Source organism: Halichoeres trimaculatus, unplaced genomic scaffold, assembly GCF_033239565.1.
Source record: "Halichoeres trimaculatus isolate MK-OKI-2021-1 unplaced genomic scaffold, fHalTri1.1 fHalTri1_scaffold_4, whole genome shotgun sequence".
Classification (NCBI taxonomy): Eukaryota; Metazoa; Chordata; class Actinopteri; order Labriformes; family Labridae; genus Halichoeres; species Halichoeres trimaculatus.
The window spans coordinates 7,678,214-7,696,424 of record NW_027437182.1 but is presented as its reverse complement, the minus strand read 5'-3'; the positions used below and the strand labels follow the sequence as shown (position 1 = coordinate 7,696,424).

The window sequence follows — 18,211 nt, the reverse complement described above, 5'->3', positions numbered from 1 at the left end:
TTTTAATTTTTTTTGTCAATCATATCACAGCACAATCATCACATTTGATTTTCAGTATTACATCACGAGTTTTATTGTTTACTGAAAATGAATCTGAAAGGGACTTTTATTTTTACAGCTGGTGGAAAAACCACTGCTGTAAAATCCACGTATGGTTTAAAAAAGCGAATTAGTGGTTCATATGGCTTTAAATACATTTGCAGAAGTAAACGCCTCTTTTATAACTTGAAGTTACAAGATTTACTGTTGTTTCTCGCTTCACTTCACTTCTATCTTAGAGACCGTCTGACGCTAGTGTTGTTGTATTGTAGTTAAAATGCTGACTCATTCCAGTAGATGGTGGTAATTCACCAAAACCAGCCAGCCATATTGATAAACAGCATTAGAGCTGTTAATTGTGGGAAACAGTATGCCAGGTAGACTGGTCTGTTGCACACTGAGAAATTTTCATGAATCAGTAGGACATTCAGGGATTTTTGGCAGACTGCAGATTTTGCAAGTTTTCGCGTAATACCTACTACATACTGAATTTCGCTGTATGGCACTGCTAGTGTTGTAAGCGATTTGGAAAAGAGCCATTAATGCATGTTTCTTACAAATGTGGCACCTTTAAGTTTCTAATGCAGATTTAGAGAGGGTAAAGACTTTCCTCTTCCCTCAGTCTTCAGCTTTATCTTTCTAAAAGCTTCACTTCCCAAACAAACACTTTTGTTTTTGTGTATCTCCACAGAAGAAGGAGTGGACGTGGGATGAGAGCAAAATGATGGTGATGCAGGATCCCATTTACAGGTAAGCCGCTGCAAATGTTTATTTTGAACACAACATGTTACTCGCTGAGTCCGACTTGAAAGGCTAATCTATTTTGTTTATAAATCGTATTGAAGCTGCTTCTCACACTCTCCACGGCTCATTGGGTCTTTTCCAAACAAATTTTTAATCCCAACTTGATTAAATAAACAGCGTCGGCTCAGGAAATGAGAATCTTTTGTCTCTGTCACTGCAGGCGGTGATACTTGGGAGGAAAAATGATATTGTTGCTCATTTGGTGATAAGTTTTTCTGACTGCAGCAGTTCAAAGATTTCTGAAAATGAAAAGGCTTAATAGGAAGTGTTGGTGCATAAACTCTCTTTATAAGGGAGTAAAGAAGCACTGATAACACAAAATACAGAAATGAGAAATTGAAAAAACAGAGATGGGTTTATAAATAAAGCTGAATAAAACTTTTTAATTTGTGTTTCCAGAAAATGCAATTTGCAGGAGTTTAATGACGGTCTCTTGGACTATTAGTGTAATTATTGCAGGTCATAAAAGAATTAAGCTGAAAATCAGATATCAGAATTTCAAGTTTATTACAGAGCTTTTTCATTTTTATATTTTAAGCATTTGGCACCTTTCTGGTTCTTGTTTTTCTCACTATGCTTGAGAATAATCAGAATGAATCATCTTTTTTTTTTCTATTCATCGAGCTTCATCAACTATTTACACCCAGGACCTAGACAGCTCAGTCCGTCTGTTTACAAGCTGGTGCTGTTTGGAAACAAAGAATATTGTTTTTCTGTAACAGTCGCCTGATTTCTGTTGGGACGGCACAGTTCCATCAGAATCACAGTGAGATTTCTTATACATGTCTAAAAAAAACACAACAGCCCAAGTGGTTTCATATCTGCAGCTCGGATTGATGCACCTCATTTACTCCAAATGGTTTCGATCAAAGCGCTGTAGCACTGTACTCTATCATTCTCCGTGTCTGTGGGTTTGGTTTGGTTTGGCTGGGGTGGGGGATCTCTGACTGCTCCATGATGGTGGTTAAGGTCAGGGTCTGTCTTCATCTTGGTTTTTCATTGTTCGTTGAACCTCTCCTTTCATAAAGTAAATTGAAGAGGCAGCAGGAGCTTGGTCTGTGGGGACGGTACTGACCAAGTCTGGAAATTGGGCTGGTAGCTGGAGAGTTCTCTTTCTTGGCACTGCTGGGGTTTTCTTTCACAAATCCCAACTGCCTATCCACATGTCCATCCATGTGCTGCCTCCTCTCTCTGACATCCCTCCATCAGTGGATCTTCATGGGAGCCTGTTGTATTCACATGTATTTCTGGTTTCATGTGTGCTGCATAGCAAAAACAGAGAAGAGACTGAATTTTCCCTTTGGGATACTTACATAGCTTTCTGTTTTTTTTTCACCTCTCTATCTTTTTCTTCTTCTTTGTTTCCATTTTTGTTGTTAAAAACACAGGACACAAGCTGAGACTATTCAAGGTTGCAGTTCTTCAGTTATGATAAGCTTACACTGTACTTACAAAATCACCAATGTGCATCATCTTAAAAAAAATGATGCATGTCCCAAATTTTCTTTACTTGAATAGAGGGATGACACTTTTTTGGATTTCTCCAGAAGTCTTGGTTCTTTGATTGTGAGCTGGCACCATCGTGAACCATGCTTAAAAATACAGACACATGTAAAAAAAAAAGGGGGGGGGGGGCTATGATCTATAAAGTCAAACAGGAAAAACAATTTGGAAACAGAGACTGCAGTGTGTGTGTTTGAGATGTTTTATCTTTCAGTTAGGGCTACACAGTGGCACAACAGTTAGTGCTGCAGCCTTGTTAAAATCTGAAATGTAATAACTGACCCAAAATGTAACAAAAGTACAGAGCCTGAGATATAATTTAAGAATATTAGAATAGAATAGAATAGAATAGAAAATACTTTATTTATCCCCGAGGGGAAATTCAGGAGTCACCGCAGCATTTAAGAAAACAAAAGTAAGAAAGAGTATAGAACGTGCAAAAATGTCCATAAGGAATTAGATGACAACATCCCGTCCACCACTCGTCACCACTCTCCAGCCCAGCCAGTCTCCACCTCCACAGGATCCAGGACTGAGCCTCCTCAGAAGTCTGTTCAGTCTCTGTCTCCTGGATCCTGTCTGCTCACAGCAGGCGAAGCTCCTCCAATGTGGCGCCAGCGTCCGATGTCAGCTCCGTCAGCCACGTCCGTGAACAGCACGATGCCGCTGGGTTAGCACAGCTAGCTCGTCCATCCCCCGGAGCGAGATACCCCGTTCCCAACAACGATGGATGGAAGGACAGGTCCACGTCGTCACCTCCCAGCTCACATCCGAGAACCAGCACGTCGTCCTCACCTCCTCCTCCTCCTCAGCTCGAGGGAAATCATCAAGCCCTACACTAGTTAGCATTTACATGCTACAGGCTGCTAACAGCTAATTTTGCATGTAAACAATGCAGCCATGGTTACATGTAGGATCTCCAGACAAACACAGGAGAAAAGTAGTAAAAAATATCGCCGAGGCCACAAAAAGTTTGGTGTCCGTGACCGACAATGAACCATACAAAGTGATGATCCACTCCAAATACAAAGATGACGAAAAAGAGACAAAAAAATTACAAGAAACGGACAAAGACGAGAGAGCTGCAGCAACAGGCAGCTACTTGGGTAGCGCCTAGCAACGGAAAGAATATTATAATTAATTATAATATAATTATAATAATAGGAATATTATATAATAGGGATGTCCCGATATTACATTTTCACTTCCAATACAATACCCATACTGCAGCATTGAGTATTGGCCGATACCGATATTAATCCGATACGATATCAGCATTAAACATGCATACTTTTATTACTTATTTTGTATTATGTCTGTCATGTTATAAAAGGCTTGATTAAGTGATATTACTCAAACTAAGAACAGTAGTCAGCAACAGTAGGTATGAGGAAAAACTGACCCATTTATTATTAATCAATGGGTAACAGAAACTGCTGATATTGGACATTTTAGATGCTTTCCGATACAATACCGATACTTGTTTTTTTGCTGATATTGGACCGATATCTGATATCAATATCGGACTGGGACACCTCTATTATATAACCCAAAATGTAATAACTTTTGCCTAAAATGTCACAACTTTTTTTTTTATTTTGGGTCAGTTATCACATTTCAGGCTTTATTACTTTTTCTTTTTTTTTTTTTATTACATTTTGGATAGTTGTTACATTATGGGTTGTTAACACATTTTGGGCTCTAACAAGCCTCACAGCAAGAAGGTCACCAGTTTGTTTTCCAGTTTGCCCATTTGGCCTTTCTGTGTGGAGTTTCCTTGTTATCCCCGTGCATGCGTGGGTTCTACTCCAGCTTCCTCCCACAGTCACTCTAAGGGGCTGTTTACATGAAAACTGTTTGAGGATGAAACACAAAAGTACTGTTTACAAGGAAACAGCATTTGAGCCAACCTAAAATGAAAACTTTTGAAAAAATATTTTTTTCTGAAACGCTGCTGCCATTTAAACAGTAAGCCAGCGTTTTTGGTGAAACACAGACGTCACGCTCCGCTTTGCGAAAGCGCATAGAACAGTACCACTGTTACGATCATCGCCGACTACCATGTTGTGCTCGTGCTGCTGAGTCTGCTGACTGTCTTTCAACAAAATGTGCATCTGTTGCTCCACTCTTGAATTTCATCTTCCCCAATACACCAGATGATCGGCTCAACTCTACTTCGGTAGAGATCTCCCAAAAGCTGCTTCTGGACAAGACACTTATAGCACCACTTACAGGCCTGGCATGCTTACTACAGCGTTTTTAGTCCGTCAACGTTTCAGTGTAAGCACAGATTTTTTTTCACTGTGTTTTAGCATTTTCAGATGAAACGTTGACGTGTTAACGGGGCCTAAGGACAGTAGACATTACAGGAGTGCTAAAATCTGTTTTCTTCCCCAAGTGTCTAATTGAGGCTGGCTCTGAAAGTACCGGAGATCACACACCAAGCCAAAAAAGGCAGTTTTCACAGCAGAAATGAACCTATTTAGAGCCTGGTTGATAAAACCTCTCTTTTCTGAATCACTAATTTCATTATAGGCACGCACTGTACAGGGTGATTTTTTTTCCAACTCAGCAGTTAAGAGGATATTAAGATTGTAAGCTCGCCCAACCAGAGGCACAGCTCAGCTCATGTGACTGATAAGCATCCCCATAGCTGTACTAGAAGCCCCTGTCACTTCCAATATGGTGGCTATAGCTGATTTGCTTCAAAAGTCTGCATCAGAAACAGACGTGGGATGTGGGGAAGATTCCACTGATTAATTATATAGTCAGTGGTTCTACTCCAGCTTCCTCCCACTGTCACTCTAAATTGTCCGTAGGTGTGAGTGTGTTCGTGAGACATTGTCTTTCTGTATGTGTCAGCCCTGCGACCAGTCCAGGGTGTACCCCACTTTCCCCCTAAGACAGCTGGGAAAAGCTTCAGCCACCCAACAGGACAAGTGATAAAGAAAATGGATAGATGGATCTTTCAGTTACCTCTCATATTTATTTTTTTCAGTTTACCTCAAGCTCAACTTCCAGATTAAAAAAGGTCTCTTCTGTTTATGTCTGCTGTGTTTCAGCTATTTATGTTTCTCTGTCTCTTTGTGTTTTCTCTGTACTGAGGTTCACTCTGACTCTGCAGACCGACTGTATTTTTATACTCTGTAGTCAATAAGGCTTAAACAGTATTAAGGAGGGTAAGTGAAAATGCTCTTTGTGTGTGAAGCTCCAAAGCAAATAACCTGGACGTATCAAAACAAAACCGCCTGACCATTGTGTTTGTAATGTAAGGGAAGTGACCCCTGAATGTGACCGAGTATCTTTCTGGGAAGAGTCTCCTCTTAAGTGAAATGCTCTTTTCCATTTTCTCTGAGTTTTTCCCCTTTAGGGATGCGAGCAAACTCTCCTATCTGAGTGGACAGTCCATTAGCTCACAGGAAAGAGGAACAGGAAGCTGCTGAGACAGAGATTGTTTAGGACTGAATGAGGTTGTGAGAAACTTTATGGATGCTTGTGTGTATGTTTGTGTGTGTGTAATCAGCATGGCAGCATTAGTGCTGTGAAAAATCAAAGCGCGGATGTGTGTGTACACTCCGCATCAGAGCTTCTTTTTTTTTTTCTCTATCACATAATCAGGGCGTTTCCAGGACACACAAACATCAGGCTGACTTTAATTGGTTGGGTGTGAACTTATTACTGCAGGCTTTTGAAGTAAGGATGAGGGGGCAGAGCCAAACACTTCAACACAAACCTTTAGTTTGGAGTCAGTGAGGGTGGGCTGCTTCTCGGAGGGTGATTATTACAGTTAAATCCTGGAGATGTCACAATCCAAGAAAGGAAACGTATGAATCTGCTCACTAACATTCATCTTTACTTGACTCAAATGTGCTCTGATGAAGAAAAGCTGCAAGACCCAGCAAATACACATGAAGGGTCTGCATCTTTACACTGACTTTTTCCAAATGGTCCCTGAAGTGTCAGTCACTTGTATTGGCTGGAGGCTGCAGTACCACAGGTTGATGTTACATGTCTTTTTGTTGTAAGCAAAGTAGCTTTCTGGCTCCTTTCTGTCATCTGCAGCATTGATTACCATCTGCTGCCTCGTGCCATCTGTTCATTATGGGACAAAATGAGTTATGAAACTTCAGGGAGGGGAGCACGATCAGTAAGGGACCCACTGTGGCTGGTTTTATTGTACACATACAAACCACTGATGGCCTGTGATTCTCTGTAACTGTGACCAAAAGGGAACCTCATTAACATCACTTAGCTCACATCAATTTTCATCTTTTTAACGAGGTCAGAGTTGAAGCAAAAGTGGATTTGATCAAACAGTGACGCACGGACAACACCTCGACACACAAAGAATGTCAAAATGCATTTTGCGTCATTTCAGCTTCTCCTTACTGTATCCACAGCAACAGCATTAGCACGGCTGACTTCCTGAACTCAAAAGACCAAGATTCCTTGCTCATATTTGGGGTTTTTTAAAACCTGATTCAAAACGGTAATTGGTGTTTACACGGCAGTGTGCAACCAGGTTATAGAGGGTATGCATGTGATGTTGTCGCAAGCGGAAGTCACCGCGGTTACGCCCGCTGAGTGGCAGCGTTGGCTAAAATACTGTCGAAACTCTGAAACAAAAATCAAAAAATGGGGAAGAGCTGTAGCTGCAATTTTCAGAAAAATCCAAGCAACAATAGCTGGGTTTGTGGTTCCCTCTTTGTGTCAGTTAAAGTTAATTAATGCTGTATTTTGGGGTTAAATCATTCCTTAAATTACAAAACCTCTAAATGTTAGCATTTTTCATTCAACATATTTTTTATAACTGAAACATTTTATCTTTGTGTGATTATGAACTTTGTGTTCTACATGATTTGTAAACTAGCTTAAACTGAGGCTAACCCAGTTTTCCTAATAAGGGGGACTCTGGCACAAGTAGTTGTTGCTGTGTTGTATGAAGTATTTGATATTAACTTTGCTTAAATACCGTCGCAGAGATTATAAGTTGATTAATAATTCAGTCTTTGTTAATTACAAATAGATAAAACATATATTTATTTGGGTAAATACACTTTATTATGTAAATTGAATCATATAGGGGCTTTCGTAGCTTTCAGGCTTTGCATTATGTGTTTTCCTGGTGTTGAAATCAGGTACAGTTAAATGTCAGGATATTATTTATTGATGTGGCCAGATGTGGACCATAGACTATGGTCCACTGGACAGTGTGGCTTCACCATTTATCATTGTACGGTTTTGAAGCCAAAATACCCCCGTCGCAGGTGCAGCCATTGTAGCAGTAGAGACTGTGAGGGATTCGGGAAGAATGTGAGTGAAGCCAGGTGACAGAATTTTTTTTTTTTTTCTTTTGTGCATCTAATCACTTCTTGACTGTAACTCCCAACATATTTTACAGTCTTCGAAAGAAAATACACAAGAACAGCAGCTGTCAGTCATCGTTAAAGATGACGTAAAGCCTCGTTTTTACCTTGTAAAAGTAATGAAAATAAAACTTTTCAGAATAAAAGAGGACTTGAATATAAGGCAGCAAAATAATATCTTCAAATCACCACAACAATGGGACGTGAGAATCATTTCTACGAGGTGTATTCATTTTTTAATGTTTGACCACAGCCCATCTGGAATGACTGGGGAGATGGATTCTTTGACCTATCCTGCAGCCAGCCACCAGGGGGAGCAGTTTCTGTGGTAACCTCACTTTGAGCCGAGCGAGATGACATCCATTTTTTTTTTACAGTCTATGACATGGACCCCTGGTTCTTTGGTAGCATCAACAAATCAATGCCGTTTTGCCACTGAGTCCGACTCTCGATTGCTAGCATTACAAATATGAAAGGGTTACTGACTGCATGTAAACACAGCTACTGATTTCAGCTGGCTTCCAAATAAGTAGAACTAGAAAAGACATGGCCCAACTGTCAGGGAATTCAACCCCCATGAATCAGAAATATACTGCAGACATATCTCACAATGTGAGACTGTCTGAGATCTCTGTTTGTGGCACTGTTTGTGGCTCTGTTCGACACCAACACTGTTTGAAGTCGGTGCTCGAGACCAGACAGAATAACAAGCGCCTACTGTTTCAAGATTTTTCTGCACTTGTGTGTTATAAAATAACTTTCAGGCGTACTTCTGGGTGAAGCAGCTCGTGATGATTGAACATTATGTAGTGTGGAGTTATTTCGCTCTCTGGGTGTGGTCTTGGTGCTGTTTCTGATCCTGAGTTGGAGACAGAGACAAGGATATAGTGTGTGTATTTTCTAAATTGGATGACTGTCTATGTGTGCATGTGTATCTTTGTGTTCCTCTGCACTTGGTGAGCACGGCTAAAAAAAGGAGTTCAGGCTGCCAGTTTGATGTTTGTGTGTGAGTGTGTGTGGCCTGGTGGGTGTATAAACTTGATCCGTAGGATTCAGAGACACTGCAGCCTGAGCTGGTCGGCTGTTTTTGCCCTGAGGCTGGGGCACTCTGGCAGGTGGGATGTAATGCACACACAAACAAACAACACACACACACTGTTTTTTCAGTTTCCATCTCACTGAAACTTCCACACTTCCAATCAGTCCCCTGCTGCAGATGCAGCGGATGTGACCAGTGCTTACTGTCGTTAAAATGTGTGCAGCGACTTTTTAAAAGCCTTTCCTCCAAAGTTCTGATCTAACAGAGTAAACATCTTAACTTTTCGTCAGGATGTTTCTCTATGATTGGCAGAAGTTTGAGCTGTGGTTGCTGGTTTAAGTCTGACCAAAGCACAGAAAGTTGTTGCTGGAGCCAGTTTGCATCTTTGGCCCTGACACCAAACCACCAATGGCTCTGTGTGCCTGTTTGTGTGCAGTCTCCTCACTCTGACGTCCTTCCATTAGTGCATATTTAGCTCTTGTTTGTGCATGAGTGTATTTCTGGTCAATGTGTGTGTAGCATTTTCAGAAACAGAGAGAAAGAATCAGTTTCCCCTTGAGGCGGAGTAAAAATGTCTTCTTACATTTTGAAAATTATCTGTTGCATAAAGACTCACAGGAGACAGGTCTGTTAAGGTTTATTCTGCTGCTGCCTGAAACAGCGAGCTCAGCTTTGTTTCCTTAACAATACAGCAAACTTCTGTTTGGAGGACATCAGGACTTTTGAAAGTGTTGTTCTTGAAGGACGTTATAATTGGATGGCTTTGTGGCACAGCTAATTGAACATGTTCTCCATTTGGAAGAACAGTCCAGTGGCCATGAAGGTCGAAACACTAGACTTTTCCAAAACACAACACTTTTGGTGATGAAAGGCAGGAGAAAGATTCATTGTGATGAGAGTGAACCCAAGACTGCTCTCTGTGTTCTCTTATTGTGGTCAGGACAGTACTCCAGCATATAATGCTATGAGTCAAACAACAGACAGATTTCATTTCATCCAACTATTGAAGGTATTAAAGGTAAAAAGAATTTATAAGGTGATTTTGTGCTTTTTGAAATGTTTAAGTTAAAGTCAAAGTCAAGTCAAACTTTATTTCTATAGCACATTTTGAAACAACTTTTTTTCTTTTTTTTTTTTAAATGTGGGTGATCGGTAATTGGCCCATCCTCACATATGAAACTGATCTTATATGCCTCCAGGAAGGTCTGACAGCCAGCCATTGTTGCTTTTTGCTCTGAGACCTAAAATTCAGGACACTTTATTGGTTGTTTAAAGCTGCGTTTCCGCCAAGCAGCTGCAGCTGTTAAATAATAGCGTGACGCCGTAGCAGCGCGACACAGGTTACCCTGCAAAAAAATCCAATGAAGAAGAAAAACGCGACACAGTAAACAAGGCCAAGACCATAGATGAAAGACATGCAATCAACGGTCTGCAGTGTTGAAGTTCCACCTTCCGAGAGCGGATCAGTTCAGTCTGGCACCCACACGAAAGGGTCCCAATAAAATAAGATTGGAATACTGAAGGGAAAAGCTGTTAGTAATAAAAAATAAAAAGTAAAAACCAGTATCGGTCCAAATCGGTATCGGCAGGTCAGGCTTTTTAAAGAATGGTGATCGGCCAGAAAATGGTGATCAGTGCACCCCTAATAAAAACAAATAGTGGATCAAATAATTTAAAACAGCAGATAGGTAAAAAGTCACAATAAATAGAAGAAGAAAAAAAACATTAAATAAAAGCAAAATAAAAAGTTGAAATGAAAAGTTGGATGTCCCGTCTAAGTGATGTTAACAGCTAATGTAAAATTGTTTTTTAAGAAGTGATTTAAAGCTTTCAGTAGTCTGTTCCAGAGTGTAGGAGCAGCCACCGTGAAAGCTCTGTCCCGTTGTGTTTTGTGCCTCGTTCTTAGATCATGCATTGTGTCTTCCCAGTCGGCAGGCGCGCAGCCGCATTCTTAACCTGCTGTAGGCGCTGGAAGGACGACTAATCAACACCAATGTAACGAGAATTGCAATAATTCAATCAGGATGTGATGTGTATCACCCTCTCAAACTCATGAGGAGGGAGATAGGCCTTGACTTTGCTCAGAAGTCTCAGCTGGAAGAAGCTTGTCTTCACGACAGAGCTGATCTGTTTATCAAATTTAAAAGAACTATCAAAGATGAAACCAAGGTTCCAGACTGAAGGAATGAATAATGCTGACTTAAAATGTTGAATGTCAATACTAAACATGCACAAAGTCACAAATTGTGAAGTAAATAAATGTTTTGGATTGAACTGGAAAAACACTTTGGTTCGCAACTCGAGTCCATACAAGCATCTCGAACAAAACTAGCTCTACACACAAAACAAACTTTGTTCCATACATTTGATTTCAATAAATATCTCCCACGGATCACATCATTTTTGTGCAGTTAGATATGACACACTCACTCCCACAGTCCTTGTCCTTGTCCTAGTTGTGCAATAGCCTTAATCTTACAGATTCTCTAAGAACCTAACAGCCAATTAGAATGATAGACATGGCCAAATACAATGTCGATAAGTAACATCACTGCTGAAGCAATCCTGGGATGGGGCAGTTTTTTGACAAAATCACACAATAATTAGGCAAGACTGACAGAAGATTTAGAAGAAGATGCGTAAAGAAAAGCTAGTTGGCTCAATGACAACAACTTTGCTGCACTTAAACTGTGGAGGATGCTTCTTGAGAGCTGGCCAATCAGAAGCAAGTCAACTTGAAAAACATTAGATTGGTTCACATGTTCATATCAAAGTAATGAGAAATTGTACACCATGATTTTTAAGATGAAGCAAGTTTTGTACCATCTTTTACCTGACTGCATAAATGACTCACTGCAACATGTGTTATTTTTAATGAGAGAATAATATCTTGATGTGCAGCCCTGCTTTAAACATCCATCCATATTTCTGAATGTGAGCTGAGCACCTGATGACTTGTGACCGGGCTGTGCATATAAAGTTGTATGATTAAAATAGGAAGAAACAGATGGTGAGTGCAGCCAAGGAGTCAAGATGACTTTTCCTCGGATGTATAAATGAATCTCATCTTCTTTTTTATTTTTTTTTTCCAAAGGCAGTACCTCTGCTTTTTTCTTTAATTGAGATTTCAGCTTCTGCTAATGGAAAATATACAAAGAGGAGAGTCCATTGTGGCGAGCTTCGTCATCTTAGGCAGCATGCCAGGAAGCGTGAGTCAGGCTCCAGCTCTGTTCAGAAAAAAAAAATCATTTTCCAGGAGGTTTTCAATGACAAAGAAGGTAACACGCTCCTCTGTAATGTCTTTCTACATAGTTAGATTTAGAACACCATCTCTTTGATTTAGATATACCTCAGTAAGACGTACACATTTCAGTCCTCCACGTAAGGCTTGACTTTCATTAACTCTTTTCCAACTTTTTCTTGTCCTTCTCTTCTGTCTGTATGATTCAAGAGCTGTTACAGCATCAGTTAAGGTTTGTCAAGTTCAATACAGTCAGAGAGCTGTTGTGCATAATGACCATGCAAATGTTCTATGCATGTTTACATTTATTGAAAATGAAAATAACTGTGTTCAAGGTGGAAATTACCACACACCTGTGAAGAAGATTGCTTGAATTGTGCAGCACTGGCTGTGCCTGAACGTTCAAAAAGAGCTTGATGAAAAGGTCACATGGTTCTTCTTTTTGAGGCCAAGAGCAGCTGAGCGCATCACTTGGTACCCCAAATAGATAAAGCATCCTTCTTGTTGCTGTGCAACTTTAAAAGTACTTAAAGTAGACAATGAACCAACATCAGAACACATCAGTCGCCTCAGATTGCATCCAATAAACAATAATGAGGCCCAGTAGCAAAAAACTGACCTTCACAAAATTAAAATGAAAAACAAAGAGCTTAAAACTTGCCCCATGTAGTTCCAGTTGAGTTCAGGGGAAGTTGAGTCTGTTCTGCAAGAACATTTTACCGTTAAATCTGCTGTCTGGGGTCTGACATGAGCCTGTCAAAAATTCTCCAAACACCTGTGACTGAGTCAATTTTACTGGAGTGGTGGTACTTTACAGTGCTATGGGGTAAATCAAGCTGAGCTCCGACAAAAAAGACATTCTGTGTATAAACAGATATATTATATTGAATTTGGGCTGTTACAAACATTGTGATTGTTTTAGTTAAAGATCATTTTGAAGATTGGTGCATTGATAGTTCAGCCTATTAAATGTCAGAAAGTTTAAAGAAGGAGCATCTCCCAAAAAGCAGTCCAAAAAACAATTATTCAGATTTTTTTAATGATAAGGAGAATCTAAAGATCATTCAGGGAGGTTTAACAAACAAATGTGTTAGTTAAAAAAAACCCACCAACAGGTCATTCAGCGATCAATCAGTCATCACATTTTCCTGATTATGTCATCAAGTGATGAAAAGTTCCCCCGTGAGCTGGTTGTGTCAGTCATGTGTTTGTTCTGATGTGGTTATTTTGACCCATCATGTCAATTCCTCTTGTCACTGTGAAGCAGAATCCAACTAGGGTTGGATCATTTACCCACTGAGGAGGACTTGACCTGGTTCAGACTGAGTGGCCATTTACACAACACTGGTTTTTGGGTGAAACACATAAGTATTGTTGCGTTTCGACTGCCAGGCCTCGTGACCTAAAACACAAACTTTTGAAAACTGCCTCTATAGTGGGATTTTTCTAAAACGCTGCTGCCACAGTTACTGTGTCAAAAGTAAACTGGCGTTTTCAGTGGAAGTGCTGACACCACGCTCTGCTTTGCGCAAGCGCATACAACAGGACAACAGTACCGTTGTTACGATCGTCGCCAACTACCATGTTGTGCTTGTGTTGCTCAATATGCTGAATCTGCTGTCTTTCAACAAAATGTGCATCTGTTGCTCCACTTAGTATTCACCAATACACCAGATCATTGGCTCAACTCTTCTTCAGTGGAGATCTACTAAAAGCGGCTTCTGGACAAGACAGTTATGGCGCCAACTACAGGCCTGGCATGCTTACTGTAGGGTTTTCAGTCCTACAGCGTTTCTGTGTAAACACAGATTTTTTTCAATGCGTTTTCACTGCATTTTAATGTTTTCGGATGAAACGTTGCATAAATGGGACCTGACTTGAAATTTAAATTTCAAGTGTGTGGGGTCTACAGTTGTTAACAGGCTGTACAGACTTGTCCAGCACGTGACTGAACACAATCTCATGCATTTCAAAATTACAGTAAATTAAACATTGATTCTTTTACGTGATCACTAATTCAATCAAGGAATTTTGGTTCCTTGATGAAACATGACCATTAAGCCCACTCAACATGCACGTCCCTGCTGATTCTTAGTTGTTTCACGAGTAATCCTTATAAAAAGCAACAGTTCCTTTCTTTATCCTTGAGTTTGTTGAAATTCAGAGGCTGTGATATACTGTAGCAGTATTCAGATAGATTTAGGACAGCTACATCATGCAGCCTCAGAGCTGCTTCCTCTGACAGCAGTGACGTCCAAGCTGTTGGTGTTGACACTTTTAATGTTTGCACTGCTACAGTTCAGCCTGGGACTGTAAGTGAGGCTGAAAAGCTGTCAAGTGTCCTCTTGTTTGTTCCTCCGTGTCCATGTGGAGCGTTTGTTTTAGGACAGAATGTATCAGTGTCAGACTGTCTGGATAAATATGTCTGAGTGCTGATTTGTGTGTTTGTTTCTGTGTGGTTTCATGTTTGGGTGACCAGCAGGCTTTGTTGACCATCAGAGGGAAAGTTTTTGATCCTCAGAATCATGACACTGTGTTGATTTTTCCTACATCTCCATCAGATTTACAGCTACAAAATTGAATGATGCCCCTGGACTATCCCCAAAAGTGTCTCCGGTGATGCCAACCACTAAATGTGATTACCCTCGAGCCAACCTGCCAGAGCTGATATTGCACATAAGGTGGTGGACAGCCTCAGCTCCAGCTCCAGCTGAAGATGAAAAGGAATACACAGAAAAGATGCAAAGCGCTCAGCTAAACCCTCCCAAATGATCCTGACACCGGGCGTCTGGCCACAGTTCAGCGTCTTTGATACACGTTTTGCTCCCTGTGTTTGAAAAGCGAGAGGTGAATGTGTTTTTCTTTGGCTTTTGGAGCAGATGAATTCAAAGGTAGCACAGAAGTTACATTCAAACCATGTTTTCTCACATGGGGATTCACTAAAGCTCAGGAAAGCTTTTTAATTTACACTTTGATGATATAAAGCTAACACGTGTGCCCAATCTCTCCTCCCTTTCTTATCTCTCTTGTCCTCTGAAACTACACAGAACAGCGTATGGGGTCACTTTTCAAAGGGAAATTCAGATTCATGGTGCACATGTTGAGAGATAAAAATTGAGAGCTCTCTTTGCATATTTATAAGGAATTAAAACAAAAGTAGTCAAGGGCACACTGTAGATATCACAGGACAGACCCTACTGTTTATTATGAAGTCTCCTACAGAGCTGATATCCAAAATGCATTCATATAAGAGCATGGCCGACTTTTAAATTAATTTAATCCGTCGAGGTATGCAGAGAAAACAATGCTCGATGACAGAAAGAGGTCAAAAGACTGTTGCTATAAATAAACACCTGCTACAGGTAAAGTCAGGCAGCTTAGTTTTATCCAAGCCACAGTCTTTAAATGTGTTTTTGCACATGCGAGATTAACAGAGAAGTTGGCATTACTTTAAAGGTGAATATCAAACTTCTAAAATTGTTGCAAACAATAACAGTTAAAAAAAATGATGTCATCTTGCTCGGCTTGGCCACAAAAGCTGCTCCCCCTGGTGGCTAGCTGCAGTATAGATCAAAGAATCCATCTCCCCAGTCATTCCAGATGGGCTGTGGTCAAAATTTAAACATGAATACACCTCAGAGAAATGTTTCTCTTATCTGATTGTTGTGGTGATTTAAAGTTATTATTGGGTTGCCTTGTATTCAAGTCTTCTTTGTTCTGAAAAGTTTAGTTTTCATTAGTTATAAGAGGTTAAAAATGGGGTTTTATGTCACATTTAAAGATCATTGACAGCTGCTGTTCTTGTGTATGTTTTTAGGGGATTATGAAATATGTTGGGACAGCCAAGAAGAGCTCCACTCAGATTTTCTCATAGACAAAGGCTGCCAATGGCGGCGCCTGTGATGGGGTTATTTTGGCTTCAAAACCATTCAATTGCAAATGGCGGGACAATGCTTTCAACGCTATATACAGTCTATGGTTGCAAATTTTCATCTCTATAGCCTGAAAGTTTACCCGCTCACCGAAGATAAATTTGATAGTTCATGCGACTGTTGTCTTGCCCTTGAATTGTATTTTTGAATAGTTTTTATCAGTGTATAATATGATTTGAATTAAAAAACAAAAAAATAAATAAATAAATACATTCCATAATACCTTAAAACCATTACATCTCATCTCATCTCATTTTCCACCGCTTATCCGAGTCCGGGTTGCGGGGGCAGTGGTGCCATCAGCGAAGACCAATGTCCCCTGTCCCCGGCCACCTCCACCAGCTCCGCTGAGGGGATACCAAGGCATTCCCAGGTCATTCAAGAGATATAATCTCTCCACCGTGTCCTAGGTCTGCCCCGGGGTGTCCTCCTAGCTGGACATGCCCGAAACACCTCCCCAGGAGGCGTCTGGGAGGCATCCTCACCAGAACCAGCTCATCAGGCTCCTCTTGATGCAGAGAAGCAGTGGCTCTACTCCAAGCCTCTTCTGGATGTCCGAGCTCTGAACCCTATCTCTAAGGCTGAGCCAAGACACCCTGCAGAGACAGCTCATTTCAACCGCTTGTATCCACGATCTTGTTCTTTCCGTCACTACCCATAGCTCGTTTTACAAAAGTATAAACAAGATTCATGCTAGGGAAAACAAAAATATATTTACACACACTGTTTTTATTTTCTAGTATTCTAACCCACAAAAAAATTGTACAGTCATCAAATGGATGTCTATCTCCTATCTCATGTCTGTATGTGGGCCGGGACTATTTCAAGAGTCTGTAAATTGTTGGCATCGATTGCTGAATAGTATTTTTTGCTTTAAATGCCCATCTCTATAACGAAATGCAGAAATAGACTAATGCTAAAGCTAAAGAGGAATTCACTCTAGGAAAAACACTTGGTCTTAATTCAGTACGGCCTGAAAAGTCAGCATCAAGAAAATCATTATTAAAGTTAGACAGGCTGGTAGAAACCCCAAAACAGTTGCTACGAAGCTGGAAACCCTAGCAGCCAAAAAAATCTATCCAAATCTGGACAGAAGAACATTTTTATGCCTTAATGCACTGCAAAAAAACTGAAATCTTATCAAGTGTTTTTGTCTTATTCAAAGTAAAAATTGTCTCATTATACCCGATATAAGCCCCATTCAACTTATTAATCCAGAAAAATGTCTTGTTTCAAGTTATTTAAAGCAAACAAAGAAGTCTGAATAGCTTGTAACAAGTTAAAAAAATTGTTGTAACTTACCTTTGGATGCTTTACCAAAAGAACAACTCGAGATCATACTCTTTGTGTATTATATACGAAGACCCAACCTTCAGATGGTGGATTCAGTCTCATCCATCTACAGGGAAAATTGCCTAAAGATCAGGAAATGTTGATCTGAAGCCACCTGATCCTGTCATAAGATATATATCTCTGACCTACAGGTGAAGAAAGTCACAGCACTTCCCCACACTGCAAAGGCCAAATATTAAATCTCTGACAGCGCCGTCTTGTTACAAAGTTAAGCAGAAACTTTCAGACATCTCCCAGGTCTGTCAGGCTGGACTCAGGAGAAGACAGCGACTGATCGATGAGACCTACCCGTTGTTCTCTGTGTTCATGTTTGCTCCTTCCCCTCTTCTGTTCAGTCTCCTCCTGGGGGGAAACTTTCTGGCTGTAATATCTGAAAACTGTGCTCAAGGCTCAGATGAGTGTGAACAGTGATGGCATTTCCAAACAAACCAAATCTTCCAGAATTTTCTGAGTTCAGAGATGCTCGCACAAACAGCCGGGGAGGAATCCATCTTCCTGACAGAATCATTCCCAAAGCTCAGAGGCCCAACTGGGCTCCTGGATGCACTTCTGAGCTGTGACCCTGTGAGTGTGTGTGTGCATGTCTGTTTGTGTGTGTACAGGGTTATGAGACAGATTGGATAGAGCATGAGTCATTCATTTCAGAATATGAACTGTTGGTCTGTAGCAAAACAAGTCTTCAGCTTTCTTCCAGCTCTGATACAGAATATGAGTTTTCTGTTCTCTTTTGGTCATGCAGACTCACACTGTGAACATGTTGTGCTACAAGCTTAAATCACAGAATACCTCTGTAGCAGAATGAATGAGTGCACTGGATATTGTGTTTACTGGATGATGAGTTATATCAAATAGAAGGCATGTCTTCTTTGTTTGGCTGCCTTTATTATCTCACACTAACCAATCCCAGTTCTCCTCTCATGAGGTCTGATCACTG

The 18,211-nt window shown here is 40.5% G+C and overlaps 1 protein-coding gene across 2 annotated transcripts in view; it reads left to right on the top strand.

Annotated features, from left to right (window-relative positions):
* The window catches only part of LOC141789633 (carboxyl-terminal PDZ ligand of neuronal nitric oxide synthase protein-like), a 263,989-nt gene that overhangs the window by 101,845 nt on the left and 143,933 nt on the right, over positions 1-18,211 (top strand). For both annotated transcript variants that reach the window (XM_074669155.1, XM_074669154.1), the window contains exon 4: positions 731-789. In XM_074669155.1, coding sequence (XP_074525256.1) covers positions 731-789 — 59 coding nt within the window. The remainder of the gene's footprint in view (positions 1-730; positions 790-18,211) is intronic.